This window comes from Acanthochromis polyacanthus, chromosome 2 (genome assembly GCF_021347895.1).
Source record: "Acanthochromis polyacanthus isolate Apoly-LR-REF ecotype Palm Island chromosome 2, KAUST_Apoly_ChrSc, whole genome shotgun sequence".
Taxonomy (NCBI): domain Eukaryota; kingdom Metazoa; phylum Chordata; class Actinopteri; family Pomacentridae; genus Acanthochromis; species Acanthochromis polyacanthus.
In genome coordinates, this window is record NC_067114.1 from 2,216,690 (window position 1) to 2,237,597 (window position 20,908).

General features: G+C 38.8%; 1 protein-coding gene across 3 annotated transcripts in view; it reads left to right on the plus strand.

Moving 5' to 3' along the window:
• glceb (glucuronic acid epimerase b) overlaps nucleotides 1-20,908 on the plus strand; it is a 94,692-nt gene that overhangs the window by 43,164 nt on the left and 30,620 nt on the right. For all 3 annotated transcript variants that reach the window (XM_022190040.2, XM_051936684.1, XM_051936695.1), the window contains one exon: nucleotides 18,398-18,927. In XM_022190040.2, coding sequence (XP_022045732.1) covers nucleotides 18,411-18,927 — 517 coding nt within the window. In that variant the 5' untranslated portion in view covers nucleotides 18,398-18,410. The remainder of the gene's footprint in view (nucleotides 1-18,397; nucleotides 18,928-20,908) is intronic.

The following is a 20,908-nucleotide window of genomic DNA, read 5'->3' on the forward strand; positions in this document are numbered from 1 at the left end:
GATTTCCTCTCTACGTGCACGTTTGCAGGTTTGTGTGACCAGATGGAGAACACTCAGCGCCACCACAGTCAAACTGCACTTGTTTGGCAATTAACTGATAAAAACAAATCATTTTTCCTGCAAACGTTCTCTGGTTTCAGTTTTAGTTGTTTTCTGTATTTCTGAATCACAGCAAGCTGAATTATTTTGGGTTTGGTCCTGTTGGACAACAATACAGGCCTTGTGTAGGTGTACTGCTCAGCTGTAGGGAATTGTGATTTTTCTCTATTTTCTGGAATTTTATCAGCCAAATGAGTAATCGGCTCAGATGGTATTCAGCAGATTCATTTTGAATGAAAATTTCAGTCAGTTGCAGCTTTGATGTCAGCAGATTTGAGAAATTTTTACAACTTGACAGCTAATGTAGGGATTAGTACTAGGTCATGAATATACAGAACTCCTCTGTCAGATTCTGCGAAGCGTTCATACAGCCGCCATGGTTTTAACCCTGTAAAACACACTGATGTAGAAATACAGCATCATTTTTTTTATTATCGATCTATCTGTCTAATGAGAAATTGTTCTCAACTGAGCTTACCTGCTAAAATAAAGAATAAAAAAGTATAATAATTCAATAATAAATAATTTTCTGGGGTTTATATATAGATATATACACACACATAAATATGTATGTGCTTTTATATATGAAGAGTTCATTTGCAAAAACAGGTAACTCCGTTTTCAGAAAACTCATTTTTTTCATTGTTTACTTGAGATAATAATAACATTAATAATTTATTTTTCTCTATTTTGTCATGTATTTTTCTACTGAGTCAAATCCACTCAACTTCAGTTTGATATCTCAAGTAAACAATTAAAAGTTTTCTGAAAATTTATCAAAACGGAGTTATCTGTTTTTGCAAATGAATTCTTCATATATACACGTGTGTGTGTCTGTGTGTATACATGTTATTTTTTGCAAATTTTTTGACCATTTTTTTCCCTATATTTAGTTTTGTATATATACAATTTTTCCAATTTGTTTTCTTATGTCTGGATCTTCCAGGGTTAAGTGTTCTTAACCAGTTATCCCTGTCAGAGACATTCAGTTGCTGTTATTTAAAAGCTGCGTTTTGAATGCAAATGAATAATTTGATAACTGACCTGGTGTCACTTCTACGTAGGACCTGGCTTTGTATCAGCTTTTAACTTCTATTTATATATTTTCAAACAAGATGTAAGACGAGGAAAATACATTTTAAAAGGAGGCAGGTTAATGTTCTTAATGTTTTTCTTCCACACTGTGGGGGTTGTAATATGTGGAAAAGGGGATTAATAGTGAGTCTGCTTCCACATGAAATGACTGCGGGATGAAAATGCGAGTTGTTTATTTTTCCCCTGTTGGTTGTTGCCTTGAATTCACCCTGGTGCCTACACAGTGTCACAATCAGGCTCAGAACCACAACATACACACACACACACACACACACACACACACACACGTTTGTACTTCTATCTTAGTGAGGACATCCATAGGCGTAATGCATTTCCTAGAGCCTTACCCTAACCTTAACCATCATAACTGATTGCCTAAACTTAATCCTTACCCTAACCCTAACCAAACCTCAATTCATACCTGTTCTCTAAAAACAAGTCTTCACCCTCAAACATGGCTGTTTCAAAGTGAGGACCGGCCAAAATGTCCTCACTTTGTAAAAATGTCCTCACTTTGATAGTTAAATGCAGAAAATGGTTCTCACCATGTAACAAGTACAAGTACACACACACACACACACACACACACACACACACACACACACACACACACACACCATCAGAGGTGGACAGAGTAGCCAAAAAATCGTACTCAAGTCAGAGTAATGTTACTTCAGAATAATATTGCTCAAGTAGAAGTAAAAAATAGTCATTCAAAATTACTCAAGTAAGAGTAAAAAAGTATTTGGTGGAAAGACTACTCAAGTACTGAAAGTACTGAGTAACTGTTTGACTGGCTGTATGCTATGAAAAACCAAGATTTGGAAATTTGTGTTTCTTGTGCCTGAACTCGTCATTTTTTAAAGATGTTATTTAATTTTGCTATTTTTTATTTTATTATTTGGAAATACCAGAATTTGCACATTATTTTAAATTTCTGTCTGTCTGATCACATCATTTCTAAAGATATAAATCAGACATTACAGTCAAACAGTTACTCAGTACTTTCAGTACTTGAGTAATCTTTCCACAAAATACTTTTTACTCTTGAGTAATTTTTTGAATGACTACTTTTTACTTCTACTTGAGCAATATTATTCTGAAGTAACATTACTCTTGAGTACGATTTTTTGGCTATTCTGTCCACCGCTGCCCACCATGCATATGCACACACACACACAATGCATATGCACACACCATGCATACACACACACACACACACACACTACAGGCGCTAACATGCCTCACAGCTTCAGAATAAGCTGATAATTTACAGGCCGTCTCAGACCTCTACCTTTCTTCACCCATGAAGGAGGGCAGTGAAACATCAGGAGTTTAGTTGGAGCTGTAACTTCCTGCACACCAGCCTTCAGCTCCAATCTTTCCCTGAGGATAGCTCACAAGCACTCCAGCTTTTATTGCTGTGATGACTGCTTGTGATTTTTAACCCAGAGCGGGAGAAGAAAAACAACTCCATCCAGCCGTCCCGAAGCCCAGCGGTGCTGCAGTTTTCTCATGTTGTAAATGTTGTACATGGTGCACCAGGGACCAGGACAGCTTGTTGGACTTGAACTCGCTGCTGAAGAGATTTGATTTCACGAGACTCTTGTAAAACACTGAACGCTTTCTCTTTATTAACCCTCATGTTGTCCTGCAGGTCAAAATTGAGCCTGAAAATGTGGGGAAAAAATACATTTTCAGTGAAACTTCTGATGTCCACATTTTATACATTTTTGGGACATTTTTTAACATTTTTTGGTAGGAAAAAAAGAAATGTTTCTTAAGAATATTCACAAAAAAATCAACCAAACTCCAGCGAAATTTCCAGTGGATTTTTTTTGTGAATGTTCTTAAAGAAATTATTAGAAGTTTTACTGATATATTTGTAATCACTTTAGATATTTTTAGCATTTTTTTGGGAAGATTTTAACTCATTTTTTTAAAACATTCACAAGAATTTTCTTCCCAAATTTGAGGGATTTTTTTTTAAAATAAAACTTTTAAGGGAAACTTTTAACCCTTGTGTCGTCCTGCGGGTCAAATTGACTCATTTTAAAGTTTGAAAATGTGGGGGGAAAAAATTCAGTGAAAAGTCCACGTTTTCAAAGTTTTTGGGGAAATTTTTGAACATTTTTTGGTGGCAAAAAAAAAGAAATGTTAAAAAATGTTTCTTTAAAAACATTCAGAAAAAAATAAACCAACTGGTTGATTTTTATGTGAATGTTCTTCAAGAAAATATTAGAAGTTTTACTGATATGTATGTAATCACTTGAGATGTTTTGAGGATTTTTTTTAGTATTTTTACTCATTTTTTGAAAATATTTACGAGAATTTTCTTGCCAAATTTGGGGGATTTTTTAAATAAAACTTTTAAATCAAACTTTTAATTAATAATTGAAATTTTCTTCCTGAAGGTTTGGCAAATTTTCAGAAATTTGGGATTTTTTTTGCTGAATTTTGGGAATTTTTTCAGACCAGGAAACACTATTTTTTGGTGTCCGTAAATGAGGATGACAGGAGGGTTAACAAGCGACTGCAGCATCAGATGCCGGGTAGAATGTCCCCAGTTGTACTAGTGGAGATTTATGGGATGAAGAAGTCTGCATATCGGCTTGTTTTCATCAGGAGGAGGCTGCATCAGAGCATCTAGAGATGCTTCACATATTGCAATCCAACGAAGCTCAAAGGAACATGTTCACAGTCAGAGTTTACAGCCTTTGATGATCTGCGGCGGCGGCAGAGGAGCTGCTGTGAATTCTCAGGCATGCGAGTGCCCCGGGACCTCAGGGAATCGTGGCTGTGAAGCTGCTCGACCCGTCAGGCTGTGAAGCTGATGCTGGATGAGGTCGCTGCAGCGTGAAGCCGTCAGCGGAAACATGCAGGAGCTGTGAACTGGATATCATTACCGCCGTCAGATGTGGTTTTCCAGCGGTTTGACAGGGATTCATCTTGAGGCCTAACGTAAATATAACGCCTGTTTTTAAAGCTGTGATTATTATTATTGGAAATATCTGTAAAGCCACCAGAGCTGCAATGTAGAGCTGAGTACGTTTGTCCTTCTGTCAATCCGTCCGTGTGTCTGTCAGCAACATTACTCAGAAACAGACCAATGGATTTGGATGAAATTTTTAAGGAGGGTCAGAAATGACACGTGGACCAAGTGATTAGATTCTAGCAGTGATGCAGCTTTTAGTCTGGATCCACGGATTAGTTAAAGATTTCTGTATCACTGTCACCATGACAACCAGTTAACACTACATCAGCTGATTGTGATCCTGCTACAAATCCACCTCTGAGGACCACGAATGTTTACGAAAATGTAACACTGAATAATTCCTACTTTTTAAAGAAAGTTTTAATAGTTTGAAGACATTTTAAAGTCATTTTTTAATCCGTCTCAGTCATCCTAGATGATGAACTCATCTTGAACATGTTTTGAACAGTTAAGGAGGATTTTTTGGACATAATTTCTAGTCATTTTGCACATATTTCGGGTCATTTTTGACAAATTGTGACAGCACTTAGGGAACACAATTATTTATTGAGGTCAGATTTGAGTCGTTTTGGACGTGTTTTTATTGTTTTTACTCATTTTTGGAAGCCTTCCATGCCATCCTAGATGTCTCATCTTGTGGTCAGATTGTTAGAGTTTTTGAACATTACAGCGTTCCACATGGTACTAACCTTCATCTGAGACTTTAGCTGCCAGATTTTCACTTTTTTTGTACTGTATAGTACTTTTTTATTAGCCTAGCCGCACTAGACTCAGCTCTTAAGACACAAGGGTCTAGGAACGCGCAACAGGGAGGGAGGCGGGCTAAAAGGTTGTCTATCAAATCACTCTGCAGCAATTGGGTAGGTATACAACCAATCAACGCAACGAATAGGCTGACGTAGTTCCTGGAGCGCCGGCGGATTGTGGCTAAGTCCCATTAGCTTCCCAACCAGCGGAGCCAACTGGTATATTAAGGATTTGCCATATCCCGTCAGCATAAGTCCAAATACGTCTTTCTTCTCAATGAAACACTTCAGTGCCGTCCTTTGTTTATCTTTCAAGTTAAATTTTAGCTTCAAATCTTTAAGGGCTGTGGCCAAAGCCGATTCGAAAGATAACTGTTTATTGTGCGCCGGTTGTTTCTGTCAGAATCGTCGTGCCTCTGTCGTCACTTCGTTACGCCCGCCTTCTGACTCTACACTTCATGGTGATTGGTCCGGCCAGTTTTAGGAGAATCCAACCTCGAGCCTTATGGAGGGTAACTAGACCCACCCTGGCAGAGAATTAAATTCGTTGCAGTGGGTTGTCTAGCGCGGCTAGGCTGCTTTTTTTTTAATATTAGCCACACTATTAATGTAATGTGTTTCCAGAAGCTGGCATTTTCATTCATCCTCTGCTGATTCATGAAATATCACCTGTAAACGAGGAAGCAGTTATCTGAGAATTATTTGGTGTCAGACGGTGTTTAACAGCAAAGCCAGGGTTTTGTTATCTTTGTGCTTCTTGTAAATGGTTCTGTTATTACTGCCTACATGCTCTTCCCCTGCTTATCTTCAGTGAAGAGAAAATTACTCCGAAGCAGCAAACCTCCAGCTTTTATGTCAAAAGTGGAAGTCCAGCAGGTCAGTGGTGAGCTGAGAGGGTTGTGTTGTAGTATAAGATGCTGCTAACTCTGTTTCCATCCAGTAGAATACAAAAACACTTCCACAGATAGAGATCATCATCAGTATTTCTTTCAAAACCTCATCAGCAGAGAAGAAACCCTGAAGCTACAGCATAACGATGCTTCCCATTAGCAAATAGGCTGCCTTTGGAAACTCTTCAGGTTGCTGTTGTGGTGCTTCGGAGAACCCTAAATGAAATCAGAGACTTAGAGAGAGTGTTCCCTCTTTCCCCTCTCTGCCTGGTTTGATCATTGAGGAGATCACAGGAATGATGCCATCGTATGAAAATCCAAAAGTCTGAACGAATCTCTACCTGCGATTGTTGGCACTTTTCAATTTCCTCGGGCTCGACGCCGGGGGCACGTAAGCTGAAAAGCTGCTTTTGTTTTCCACCGTCTTCTGCCTTAATCTGTCAAGCATGACTTTTATCCTCCAACAGGATTGTCTCTCACCTCTTTGTCCGGCTGCATCTGTCTCTCCATGTCGTTTTCCTTCCAGATCAGAACGGCATTATCACCAGCAGGATTAAATCTATTCACAACCTGCCGAGTTCATCTGATAACCGGTGGATTACGCGAGGATCTGTAGCAAAATAACAAGTCCTCATATCCAAACGGCAAAACGTACACCCCCCGTCAAAAGTTTTAGGACACTTTCTCATTCAAATAAAGTAGAACCTGTCCTACAACTTTTGACAGGGGGTGTATCTACCAAATTTGGTACACATATGCAGCACATCAGGCTGAACAAAAAAGTCAGTGACAGCCACATTCCAAAGCCAACAGGAAGTGAGCTATTTTGCCTTGAATGTCAGATTTTGCCCATTTTTCATTTTTTTCTAGAGAGAACTCCTCCTAGGGGGAAACTCCAATTCACCTCAAATTGTCCCAGTACATACAGGAGGCCTTAATGATCCAAAGTTATTAAAATCTTTTTCCAAAGTCAAAGGGCGTGTCCGTGGCGGCCTCTGGAATTTTGATCCTTCACCATGAAATTTCAAATGCTGTGTAAATGTCCTGAACATGCTCCAATCTGCCTGAAACTTTACATGTATGATCAGAGTCCTGCCCTGATCACATCCATGTGATGAAATACACCCCCTGTCAAAAGCTGTAGGACAGGTTCTACTTTATTTGAATGAGACCGTGTCCTAAAACTTTTGACAGGGGGTGTAAGCTAGCCTTTCCCTGTTTTCCATCTCTTTGGTGATTATCTGATGAACTTTAAGTGACTAAACTGCTTTGTTAAGTGTCATTAAGAGACTGTAGTTGTGGGTAAAGTTGGAGAAAGACTGCTGCCATGACTGAATAAAATGGATGGATGAGACAGAGCAGCCTGCAGTGCTGAATTCACACACTTTGTCCTCTGAGCCATCCTCTCCGACCTCCTCCTTAATAGGTTTTGTCAGTGTGTAACAGTACCACGAAACGTCTGTGTATACCGCTGAGAGAAGACAGTCATTTATTTGCATTTATTCATCAGGAAACACAAGTCTCTCTGTGCTTTTGAATAAACAACCAATACAGCTTCGTTTTTTTTTTCCTCTTGGGCACAGACTCTTGATAGATGTAAGTGAATCTGGGTCAGAATACACCAGAGACAACGCAGCTACTGTCTGCATAACCAGCTAAATGCTGTTGTTTTTTCCCCCCCTGCCTCATAATTAACTGGTGCATAGCAGCAGATATGATTAACAAACCTCCTCATTTGGGGAAACACAGTCGAGACGACATTAATAACGGAGTTAAACTGAATTTATTTTGTGTCGGCTTAGTTTACAGGATGTAGAACAGAATATTATTGCTCTTTATTTGCTTACTGTATTTGAATTTATAAAGAGTGACGGAGTAAATTGGCTCTGCTGGGCTTAGAGCTGCTTTTAAACAAGACGGGAGGGTTTATTTATTACCGGTGTGGGGGCTTGTTGTTCACTGCCCATGAAGTCCAGTTTGCATATCAGATTAAAGTATTAAAAGATTAATCAGGTGCCAAAACTCTGTGGTTTGTAATAAGCACAGACAGGATTCTAACACCTGAGATCACGTGAGGAAGTTGTTCAGCTTTGGTTTTTCTCTCCAGTACATGCTGTAAACGCTGCTTTGATGAAACATGGAAGGACTTGTTTACAGCAGGGATCGACAGATATGGGTTTTCCAGGGCCGATACCATTTACTGGTAAAGGCAGATGACCGATATTTGGGGCCGATAATCATCAATGTTTTAACAGCGTCATTCACAACCAGACTTCATTAATACAAAGTGACTATAACTAAATATGTAAAAATAGAAATAGCAGCGATTAAACTAGGATGCTTTCTTCTGTTTTTGTGGGATAGACTGGATCAGTTTGTCTCTTGCTGTCCTTCTCTATTTTCTTGATCTTTCACTCTTCTATCACTTTTATTGCCGGCTAAGATCCAGACCTTAAAGCATTATTAGTTGTTGTTAGTGATTAACAACAGAAGCAAGACAAACAAACAGAACGACACAAACGGAATACGAAACAACGAATAAAGCAAAACACAAAATGACAGAAATAAGACAAAAAGGAAACACGAAACGACAAAAATTAGAAACAAAATGACAAAAATATGAGACAAACGACAAAAGTCAGACAAAAAGAGCCAAAGTCAGACAAAAAACAATAAAAAGACAAAATATTGCAAAAATGAGACAAATGACACGAAACAAAACAACAAAGAACTTGCTTGTTATTTGAAAGAGACCGGCCAGATGTGAATTTTCAACATTGCTGGGTCATTCCATATCATTTCAACCAGTGGTCCCCACCTGACCCTCTCAGATAATTTGGCTATCTAAGGATTGGATCTGTATAAAACGAAAGTGCTATGGTATGTAAGGCATGAAATATGAACAGCTAAAAATCAAAAATATCTGTCCGACCTTCAGATTCAAAGGTCAACATTAAACATAGAAGGGTTTATAGAAGCAAGTTGTGCTTGGTGTCCAAATTTAGGGAAATTCCTGTAATTTCACATGATGTCTTTTATTTTTTGATACCACCTATCCCACATGCTGATATTGACCTTTGAATCTGAAGGTCGGACAGATATTTTTGATTTTTAGCTGTTCGTATTTCATGCATTACATACCATAGCACTTTCATTTTATACAGCTCCAATCCTTAGACAGCCAAATTATACCACATAAAATCTCTAATGGATATGATGATTAGTTTTTGTGTAATGGGTGGCCAAATGTAGCCGTTTAGAAGTTCGTGATGGATAAAATCGCAACTTTGTCATTCTCTGTAACATGCAATTATAAATATAAAGTAAATATCTTCACATTTCTGAGCACTATAGGTCACTGTGAAATGATTCTGAAAATTTCAGATCTCTACCTTTTGTTGTTCAGAAGTTATAGAAGTCTGAAAATGGTCGAAAATTTCAAGTCTTAATTTTGGCTGCAATAATAGGGTACCCCCTACCTACTTCAAATGGCCATAACTGTGAAACTAATGACAATAAAGCATTCAAATTTTGGATTTTCCCATCATATATAATGTACTAAATGTATGTAAAAACTTAGCAAAATCTGAGTGGGTCAGGTGGGACATTTTCTTAAAATTGGTTGATTTCATACGGAATGACCCTGCTGTGTAACTCATTCCTTTGTTTTCATTTATTGCGATGGCATATGGAAGTTTCTATTCAGTGCTTCGTGTCTTTCTCTTTCTTTATTCTTCTGCACTTGTTTCCGTCTCTCCAGTTAGTTCACGGTTGGTTTTGCTTTCTAGAGCTCCAGCCTCCTCACAAGTGGCCAGATGCTTATTTGCGTGTCGGATGTGGCGGCGTGTGAGATCTCCTGATTCGGAACATTCATGGCTTCTGATCCGTGAACAAACTGCATCTTGTAATTTGCTTCCCCGTGACATGAGCTCCTCTTCCAGCGTGCCTGCTGTTCCGGCGTTAACATGTAAATTGCGTTTGTGAAATGGGACGTGGCTCTAGACGAGTCGCATCCGAGAGGCTTTAGGATGCTCTTCATGCTGCAGTGCTTAAGCCCATGCATATCCACCTTGAGCCAGAGCTCAACACCAGCAATGAATCACTAGAAAAAGAGCCAGTTATTTATGGTGGGTTCCCTGATCTTCCAGGGTGCAGTCCCCGGGCCTTCAGCATTGTCAGGGCTCCCATCAGCCCAGCCTTTCATCACTGCACCAGGCTGTCATTCCTCTAAATATCAGTGAGAGTTTTTATGTGTGGCAGTAATTTATCAAACACCAAAGCTGTTCTCCTTCTGCTGGCTGCAAGAAAACAGCACAAAGTTTGAGATTGTAGAACTCGTGAAATGAGAAAATTTCCAGTTTTTCTCTTTTCTTCATCTTCTAAACCTTCCTCTCCATCATCATTTGCTTTTTAAAGTCCACTTCCTTGTCTATTAGGGGACCTCTAATATATTCACTTTGTTCAAGAGGCCTCTAGCGCAATAATCTGACCGTCCAGTGCTATAGGGGTGTCCAACATGAGGCCCGTGGGCCAAAAGTGGTCCTCCAGAGGGTCCAATCCGGCCCTCAAAGTGTAAAAATTCCAGAGAAGACATTAACTACAGATTGTAAATTAGTAAAACTATAAATTTAAAATCATTTCTAGACCATGACAAGTTGTTTGGATCAGAAAGTAAAATACTAATTGTTCTTTGTTCTTTGTCATTTTGTGTCTCTTTTTTGTAATATTTTGTCATTCTGTGTTTTACTTCATTTGTCGTTTTGTGTATCGTTTTTGTGTAATTTTTGTCTCGTTTTTGTCATTTGTCCATTTTTTTGTCGCTTTGTAATTTTTTCTCAATTTTTTGTTTTTTGTCTGATTTTTGTCGTTTTGTTTCTCATGTTTTTGTCATTTTGTGTCTAATTTTTGCAATATTTTGTGTTTTTTTGTTTTTTGTCTGACTGTTGTCATTTTGTTTCTCGTGTTTTTGTCATTTTGTTTCTCATTTTTGTCGGTTTGTGTTTCCTTTTAATCTCGCTTGTGTTTTTTGTCTTTTTTAAATTATTTTTTCTTTTGCTTCATTTGTTGTTTTGTGTATAATTTGTGTTTTTGTCTCCTTTATTTTCATTTTGTTTCCCTTTTTTGTCATTTTTTGTCTCATTTTTGTCTTTTGTCCATTTTTTTGTCGCTTTGTAACTTTTTTGTCTGATTTTTTTTGTCTTTTTGTTTTGCTTCGTGTCATTTGTCTAATTTTTTTGTCTTTTTGTCTCTTTTTTTGTAATATTTTGTCTTGTTTTTGTTGGGTTTTTTTTTGGACTTTTGCCATTTTGATCATAAAATAAATCCTCTCTGGTTCAGTTCCAGGTGACTAAATGTTGTATTCCTTTGTAGACACTCTGTGATCTGGAAGTTGAAATGATGAACTGAGGCTGAATGATGCTGAAACTGAACTTATTTTTCTTAAGAAATTTCAGGTTGTTCATGATGTTTTGTACAGAAAGATAATTCCTTAAATATGAACTTTTTTGCACTAAAACAAAGGAAACTGTAGGAGTTATTTATCGATTATTATGTTACGATTTTACTGATCCTGTCCACTTGAGATCAAACTGGGCTGAATGTGGAACCTGAACTAAGATGACTTTGACATCCCTGCTCGAGGACGTTAATATCGTCCGGTTGTTGCCGATTAATTGGTGTGACCTTCGCTGGTTGCTGCTTTAAGCTGAAATAGTGAAATGAACTTGGTGACTAATGATTTTCCTCCCTCTCCTTCCTCTGTCATGGCTGTAGTAGTAAACTCTAAGAGCTGTAATTAGTATGAAGGAGGAGACCTGAGGATGCTGTATTGATTTCTTGTTTGCTTGGTGAAAATGTCAGAGAAACACGGGGGACATGGAGACGTGAAGCAGACTGAACGGTCCAGGATCGGGTCTGATTTGTTCGGTGCAGTGCAGTTTTAAAAATAAATACTTTCATAATTTGAAATATAAATGATCATGTAGTGGCAGTAACCTTTATGTAGGCCTGGTTGAATATAAATACGTCTTCAGACTGGATTTAAAAATGTCAGCGCAAGACATGAGTGATGATGTGAACCTTTTCAAAGGGTAATTGGGCAGCAACTCTTAGCGACCTGAAGCTGCAGTGTAGGTCAGTGAAGCAACGATCTAAAATTAAACAGAAGATCCCTGAAAAATCAACATTATTTTTATCCGAGAGCCGCTGATGGAAGGACTGCATTTCTGTGAAGTAATAATGGAACATTATTGACCTTGTATTTACTGCTGTTTTGGTGAGACCTGGAAAAGAAACGAAAATATTTACTGCACAGACATGATAATAGGTACCTTTAGATATTTAGTTTGTATACAGACTAGAAACAGTCAGAACCAGCTGGTTTGACGGGGTTCAAAGTATCAGTGTGGTCAAATAATCAGTCTGGTAGCCAGCATTTTTACAGTTATTGCAATCCGTTCATTCCATCCATTTCCTTCTGTTTATTCGGGGTCGGGTCATGGAGGCAGCAGATGCAGCAGGTCATTCCAGATGTTCCTCCTCCCAGCAACACTTTCCAGCTCTTCCAGGTGGATCTCGAGGTGTTCCCAGGCCAGATGAGATGCATAATCCCTCCAGCGAGTTCTGGATCTACCCCGGGGTCTCCTCCCAGGTGGACATGTTCAGAAAACCTCCAAAGGAAGTCTCCCTGGAGGATCTGAATCAGATGTCCAAACCACCTCCACTGGTTCCTTCAGAGGTGAAGGATCAGCAGCTCTATTCTGAGCTCCCTCCAGATGTCTGATCTTCTCCTCCTATCTCTAAGGCTGAGCCCAGACACCCTACAGAGGAAGCTCATTTCAGATGCTTGTATCCATGATCTCATTCTTTCGGTCACTACCCAGAGCTCATGACCATAGGTGAGGGTTGGAACGTGGATGGATGGTAAATTGAGAGCTTCTCCTTGTGACTCAGCTCCCTCTTCACCACGACAGTTTGGTACAGCGTCTTCATTACTGCTGACATCGAACCAATCCTCCTGTCCATCTCGGGCTCTATTTTCCCATCACTCATGAACAAGATCCAGAGATACTTGAACTCCTTCATTTTGGGAAGCAACTTATTGCAATTATTATTATTATGCTATTGTTATTATTGCAATCCTTTATCCTTTTATTTTACTGATTTCTCATAAAATAGATAAATTTTAAAACGTTGCGGTGTGGCCGTGATGCTCCCTGACGCGACTGATCCAGTCTTTGGCCCAACCAATGTCCGGACCACAGCGCTCTCTGTTTTGTGTCAGGAAGTTAAATACAGTTTGAAAGCAAGAGTTTCATTTTAAAATGTCAAATATTGGTTATCAGTCTCCTTGATGGCCAAAATTTGATATCCGCCGTGGTAGAACCATATCGGTTGACCCCTCCACCAAAGCTCAATGCTTAGTTTATTTAATCCAAACAGATGATATTGGTGTTCAAATGGGAGTTGACGCTTTTCTATGTGCAACTTTCTCTCAGGAACCGTTACTTCCGAGTTATCCAAAGTAGTTTAAATCAATCCACTGGACTTTAAGAAAGTTCCTTGAAGACGTTTCACCTCTCATCCAAGTGGCTTCTTCAGTTCTGGTGGTGGTTGGTGTTGCCTCAGCTTTTAAACCTCTGTGAGGTGTGTCCAGGGCTGTTATTCCAACGACCGATACCAAAACTGATCTGACTACTCAACGATGGTCGTTGTATCGGTGGGGGTCGTTGAAATGCACAGATGTCACTGAGCCCTCGTGCGACATCTGTGCATTTCAACGACCCCCACTGATACTCACAACGACCATCGTTGAGTAGTCAGATCAGTTTTGGTATCGGTCGTTGGAATAATAGCCCTGGACACACCTCAGAGGTTTAAAAGCTGAGGCAACACCAACCACCACCAGAACTGAAGAAGCCTCTTGGATGAGAGGTGAAACGTCTTCAAGGAACTTTCTTAAAGTCCAGTGGATTGATTTAAACTACTTTGGATAACCTGGATGAATGAGAACCTACATAGATGTTACTTCCAAGATTCTCGGCAACTGCCCCTGGCCTCAAAAATAGTCTGGTTTGTTTTAAATTTCTGCTTTTTTACGGATTAATCCGAATTTTATGGGTTAATTAGTGAAGTTTAGAGACTCTAATAGGTGGAATCAGGCTAGCTGTTGGTGTGCTCCCAGACTTTATGTTGCTACAAGAAAGAATAATTCCCAAAATACTTCAGTGCCTTCAGTTACAGATAAAGATAGTGAACACAAACTTCACCTAAAACAAAAAGTAAACATGACAAAAGTGAACCAGCATCAGCCTGCTAGCCGGGTTTGGTTGTTGGATTGTAAATGAGACCTGCACGGACACGCTGCTGCTTGTCATTGTTCACAGAGATGCCGTTCGGTGTGTATAGCCACACCAGATCTGGTTCTGCTCAGCGTGTGCGGTCCTAATTACAACATACATGTACCAGCTCTGTCCTCAGGTGCTTCTGACTCAGCCACACTCGGTCTCCTCGCCAAACAAAAGGGAGCCAAACTGTGGGCTTGACACAAATTACAACTTGTCATCCGTTTAGAGGAAGTTGTTCTGGCAGCATTCTGTCAGGTTTCTGCTGTTTTTGATGAAATAATGGGAGAATGAGTGGAGAACAATCACACTTTGCTCTCCACTGAACAGCGTTGTTTATCATGCAGCTAACTCACATCACATATTTCACTAGTTTATCTTGGCTATAGTCTTGTTTATAAATCACTGACTGTATTTCATTTGTCTATTAGTAGATCAGCTGGATTTTCACCCATCTACAAACAAGAAGTCGCTCACATGCATTTAGAAAACCAATTTAAATTTCACTTTTTCTAGGAAGCTGACTGCAACTCAGAAACAGTGTCAGTAAATGCTGCAGGATGAAATGAAAAATGAGTACACAGAGAAAGCATCCTTGTTTTCAAAAGCAGTAAGTCGCCGCTAGAAATCTGCACACGTCAACTCCCTGCTGAACGGCTAAACCCGAATAAACTTTCTGCTAAACGCTCGACTGTCTGTAAACTTCAGATTTATTCCTGTCAAAAAGAGAAGCTGTCAGTGCTGAACTGATCAGGGCAAAAAAGAAATGATGACAGGTATCTGATAGTTTTCGTCCAATTCAGAAGAAGAGGAGGAAACTGATTCTGACCTGATGCATTCTGAAAATGCTCACATTAAAAGGAATTATCTTTTAGAGAACTTTTAGTCACAGGTATCTGGAACTGAATGATAAAGTATTTTATTTTATGATCAAAACAACAAAGAAAGACAAATAACAACCAAAATGAGACAAAATATCACAAAATGAGACGCAAAATGACAAAAAATAAATCACACAAACATGAAACACAACAAACGAGACAAAAATTTTGATTAAAAAAGTTACAAAGCGACCAAAAATGAACAAAAATGAGACTAAAAATGACAAAAAAACAAAAACGACAAAAAGTGGACAAACGGAAACAAGACAATAAAACACACAAAACGACACAACCTATACACAAAACTGCAAATTAAGTAAAACACAAAATGACAGAAGTAAGACAAAAAAACACAAGCGAAACAAAAAGGAAACACACAATGACAAAAACATGAGACACTAGGGCTGGACCCGAATATCCGAATATTGGTTCATTACGGCGGTATCCGGATATTAATTTTGGTATCTGAATATTTGCCCCTGTTCCGCTCATTTCGGCTCATCCATTCCTGTTTCTTACCACCACCTGAATGGCCGGGTGGCTGCAGACTCTGACGTCACGCTTCACTTCGTTGCATAAACACAAGACAAGATGCTGAAGACCTCCGCTGTTTGAGAATTCTTCAGTTTAACTGAAGACAAAACGAGAGCAAAATTTGGACCCGGGAGACCAGACGAATGGATCCGAACATTCAGGCCATCTCTGCCACATCAAACACCCCCCTCCCCCTCCTTGGACGTTACGAGGCGGAACGAATATTCGGATATTCATCTTTAATAGGGCCCGAATATCCGGGGACCAGAAGCCAGCATTCGGGACGGCCCTATGAGACACAAGACAAAAAGTCAGACTAAAAACAACAAAAACAAGACAAAATTTCAAAAACGAGACAAAACTACAAAAAACAATTAGCGCTCTAGTATTTTACTTTATGATCAAAACAACTTGTCATGGTCTAAAAACTATTTTAATTTTATAGTCGTACTAATTTACAATCTGCAGTTAATTTCTTCTCTGTAATTTTTCCACTTTGAGGACCGGATTGGACCCTCTGGAGGACCACTTTTGGCCCACGGGCCTCATGTTGGACACCCCTGTTTTAAAGTAACCGGATCACTGGACTGTATATAAACGAGGCCTCAGATTCAGCGGCCTGATCCCAGTCTGCTCACTCATGGACTCATGGCTCTGGGCTGTCACAGTGTCAAATCATGAAGCGCTCAACGGCTCTGATGAGGTCACAGTTATGAGCTGCATGTCTTCAGACTTTCCTAAAGGACTTAGTTCAGTCTGATTTAGTGACCCGGTTGTTCTGCTTCCTTTAAAATGTACTGAGATCTAGCCCTGGGGATGTCGGGAAGTTTATCTCCAAATGACACCACTGCTCATTGTGAACGTTTATTACACGTTTGTGTTTTCAGATTTCATGGCCTGATTTGTGGTAGTTTTGCTAAAATGTTTAAAGACTTTAATGTCACAAATAGGGAATGACAAACTGAGCAGATAATCAACGGAACAATGAAACACGGATCCAAAGTCACAGTTTTTTCTTTTTTTAAATGGTGATGAGTTGTTTCTGAGTGATTAGGCCTCAGGGTAACTTGATGTCTCGTGTGCCCATTAAAACGTTTGCTGGATGTTATTCACTGCATTGTCGTATATTTAGTGTCTGCAGATCAGTTACATAAATGAGTCGGAGTCTATTTGATGAGTTTTTCTCAAATGAGCCTGTTAAATCGTGCTTCACAGCGGGCTGCCAGTCTGTGTGTAAATTTCATCACACGTTAACAAATTAGCAGTCATCATATTAATAATAGTAATAGCTTTATTTGAAAAGCACCTTTTAAAAGCAGGGTTTACAAAGTGATTTACAGACGGAGCAAAAATGAAAAACAATGATACTCAGGAAGAGCTTTAAACAACACAAGGCCGGTCAGTAAAAGAGGAAATGATTTTTTTAAATGAATCGATACAGCTTCACCGAATAAAATAAGACAAGAAGAAAAATGCAAAGTCCGAGTGAGGAAAAAGAGCAAGTGGAATAAAAGAAAATAGACGTAAAAACGGGAAAACAAGGCTAGAAGTAACAATGACACTAATACATAAATAAAATAAATGCATCAGTAACTTAAGAAATGAAGGGTAAACGAGAATAAAACGAACAATAACAGAAAGTATAATTTAACCTCCTCAGAGCCGAGCTTTGGTCGGGCTGCATTTTAGATTTCTTCTAGTTATTTGGGAAAAGGAGTAATATCTAATATTCAATTATTCTGTTTTATTGTATTTGTTTTATATGAACATGTTTATATTATTATTGTTATTTTTATTATTACAATTACTGTTGTTATTGTTTTTGTTGTTGTTATTAATGTGAACAAGAGAAAAAATAAAGAGATAAAGTACCCCAGCAAAAGCAAGACAAAATATTACAAAAACGAGACATGGAACGACAAAAAGGAGGAAAAAAAAGACAAAATATGAGACACATGATACGAAACAAAACTAAAAAGAGACAAAAAAGTGACAAAGCAACAAAAAAATAGACAAACAACAAAAGCAAGACAAAAAACACGAAACGACAAACGATCGACAAAAGAAGCAAAACAAAAAATGACGAAAAATTAGACAACACGAAACTAAACAAAAAGAGACTAAAAATTACAAAGCGACAAAAAATGGACAAATGACAAAAATGAGGCAAAACAAATGACAAAATAACAGTAAGTTTGTAATGTGGCTTGTTTTTTGGTTTGTGTGTTTTATTTTGCCTTTTTGATTCCGTGCCGTGTCTGAAATAGATCAGATTAACCCTCCTGTTGTCTTCATTTACGGCACCAAAAAATGTTGTTTCCTTATCTGAAAAAAAATTTCAAAAAATCAGCAAAAAAATTCCCCAAATTTCAGAACAGTTGCAAAACTTTCGAGAAGAAAATTCTAATAATTCCTTAAAAGTTTCCCTTCAAAGTTTTATTTTAAAAAAAAATATTAAAAATCTTCCAAAAAAAAAACCCTAAAAATATCTAAAGTGATTACATGTATATCAGTAAAACTTCTCATATTTTTTTAAGAACATTCAGAAAAAAATCAACCAAAATCCAGTGAAATTCACTGGATTTTGGTTGATTTTTTTTTTTTTTTGTGAATCTTCTTAAAAAAATATTTCTAACAATTCTTTTTTTCCACCATAAACTGTTCAAAGATCTCCCAAAAATGTTGAAAATGTGGACATCAGAAGTTTCACTGTGGAAATATATAGATTTTTTTCCACATTTTCAAACTTTAAACCGGATCATTTTGACCCGCAGAACAACACGAGGGTTAACGACCTTGTGTTTGTGTTTTGCAGGCAGGTTGCGACCATGCGTTGTCTGGCTGCTCGGGTGAACTATAAGACCCTCATCGTCATCTGCGCCCTCTTCACGCTCATCACCGTGCTGCTGTGGAACCGCTGCTCCAGCGACACGTCCATACGCTTCCTGCCCCGGGCCGGCCCGGTGGCTCCGAGTCCCAGGATCGGAGACGCCAGCATCAGCAGCCAGCAGCATCCTCCTCAGCCTCCGGAGCCTCCGCCCGTCGTCGGGGTCGTCGGCGGCATCAAGTACGAGGAGATCGACTGCCTGATCAATGATGAATCCACCATCAAAGGCCGGCGAGACGGCGGCGACGTCTACCTGCCCTTCTCCTGGATGGAGAAGTACTTCGAGGTGTACGGGAAAATCGTGCAGTACGACGGCTACGACCGCTTCGAGTTTCAGCACAGCTATTCCAAGGTCTACACCCAGAGAGAGCCCTACCACCCCGACGGAGTCTTCATGTCCTTCGAAGGATACAACGTGGAGGTCCGAGACCGAGTCAAATGCATCAGTGGAGTGGAAGGTAAGGAGTTAGAACCAACGTTCATCCTACCAGGTCCATCTAAATATTAATGTTTTTAATAAACATTAATGTCTGCTGAGATCCGAGAGAAACAAGTTGTGTTTGTGCTCTGAAGTCCAGGTCTGAGTAGCCTCATCTCCATAAAGAACAACTTCTTTGCATAAAAGAACAATAATCTTTTCGCATTTGCAAAATTTGACAAAAGAAGACAAATAATTTGACATTGTGGTCATAGGACAACTTGACTTTTTTTATCAGAGTTATTAACCCTGTAAGACCTAAATATAGCAAAAAAATGATATATATAAGTATAATAAAAATTGTTATAATGAAAAATAAAACTGATGTTGCACTCCTGCAGCAGTGGGTTTTACAGGGTTAAATCTAAAGATCCTCTACATTTTTCTGTAATTTTTTTTGTGTCAAAAAGACACTTTCTTCTGCTGTACAAGGTACAAGAGCAGACAATATTTACATAAAAACACTCACAGTAAGGTACATTTTTCACTGCGATTTTTATTCACAGTTCTTTGATATTTTCCCTTTCATGTGTAAGTAAATAATCACTAATTGTGCTTCATCAATGCGACATAAATCAGTGAGTAAATCCAATCAGTCGTGTCTTTGATGAGCTTTAATTCATTTTTATGTGTTTCCAAACTAAAAAGTCTCAGAGAAATATTAGATTTATTTACTAAGATCTATTTCAAGACTTCATGAACAGGAAAAATCAGATTTCAGTTCCTCCACCCACTCATAAATGCTTTTTGCCTTAAAGACCCTTCAGACACGACTTCTGAGTCTGAACATCAGCGTCATTGATGATGAATTTTGATTAGTTTTGTAAAAAAAAAAATGTCAGAGAAGCATGAGATTTATTTCTTTTCCTTAAAAAATGAGTCTGTGATCTTGCTCGGTTACACTATTTCTGTAGTATTTCAGCAGACACAAGTGACACACTTTGGAAGTTTTTTCCCCCATTTTAGCACCAATATTAGTCTCAGAACAGCGATACAACATGCAAACCTTTCTCATATCTGTTACAAACTAAAATATGCATAAAAACAAGAAGTTTTACCAAACTTGGACCGCCCGGCGACAAAGATGACCCCTGTGACCTTGAAAATGAGGTCACGGTCACCAAATGCGAACTTGACCTGTGTCTTATTATGGTACGCCTGTGTACCAAACATGGTGAGGCTACATCAATATTTTATCGAGTTATCGCGCGGAAACCAAAGTGTTACAGACAAACATGCAAGCAAGCAAGACCATGCAGGTGAAAACAATACCTTCTGGCAAAACGCAGTTTTTGCCGGGCGGTAATAAGACAATGCTTTGATAAGTGTTTTACAAATAACTGTTTGTAGGAGACTTTCCTCTGAGTCAGTTTAACACATGCGACATAGAACAGTTGCAAAATTCATGCTTCTTCTCGCTACTAAATTTAAAATTATGTCAGAAACGTTCACGTTCTCCACTCGGACGCTCTCGGTATCTTAGTGTTGATCCAAACGTACGACTGTCTGTTCTGTGGATGTTTCCCTCCGTGTTCCTTCGTACTTCGTACAGGTGTTTTCTTTTCAAGGTTTCTTTTGAGAATAATTGCTAGGAAGGATCAATAGCTCATTTTAAAAGGCTATTAGCTGAAACCACCCTGTCATCAATATAGTTCTGTTCCCCGCTTGATTGAAGAAGTGGCCCCGCATTCTCGCCTGAAATTACAAAATAGATATTCATTATCCTTTTTTATTGTCTAATAGCTGGAAGCTGCTGGTGAAAGAAGAAATACCATCCACACTTTAGAAATTCAGCACATCAGTGATATGACTGAGAATGATAGAAGCAGAAAGTGTGTGATTTGCGGTTATTCAGCTCCCGTCCTTTTTCATTCGAGAAGCATGCTTTTGTTTTGGCGGGGAAATGTAATAAACGAGGACATGTTCGCTGGCAAAGTGTCGGGAGCAGAGTTTAGTTTGAT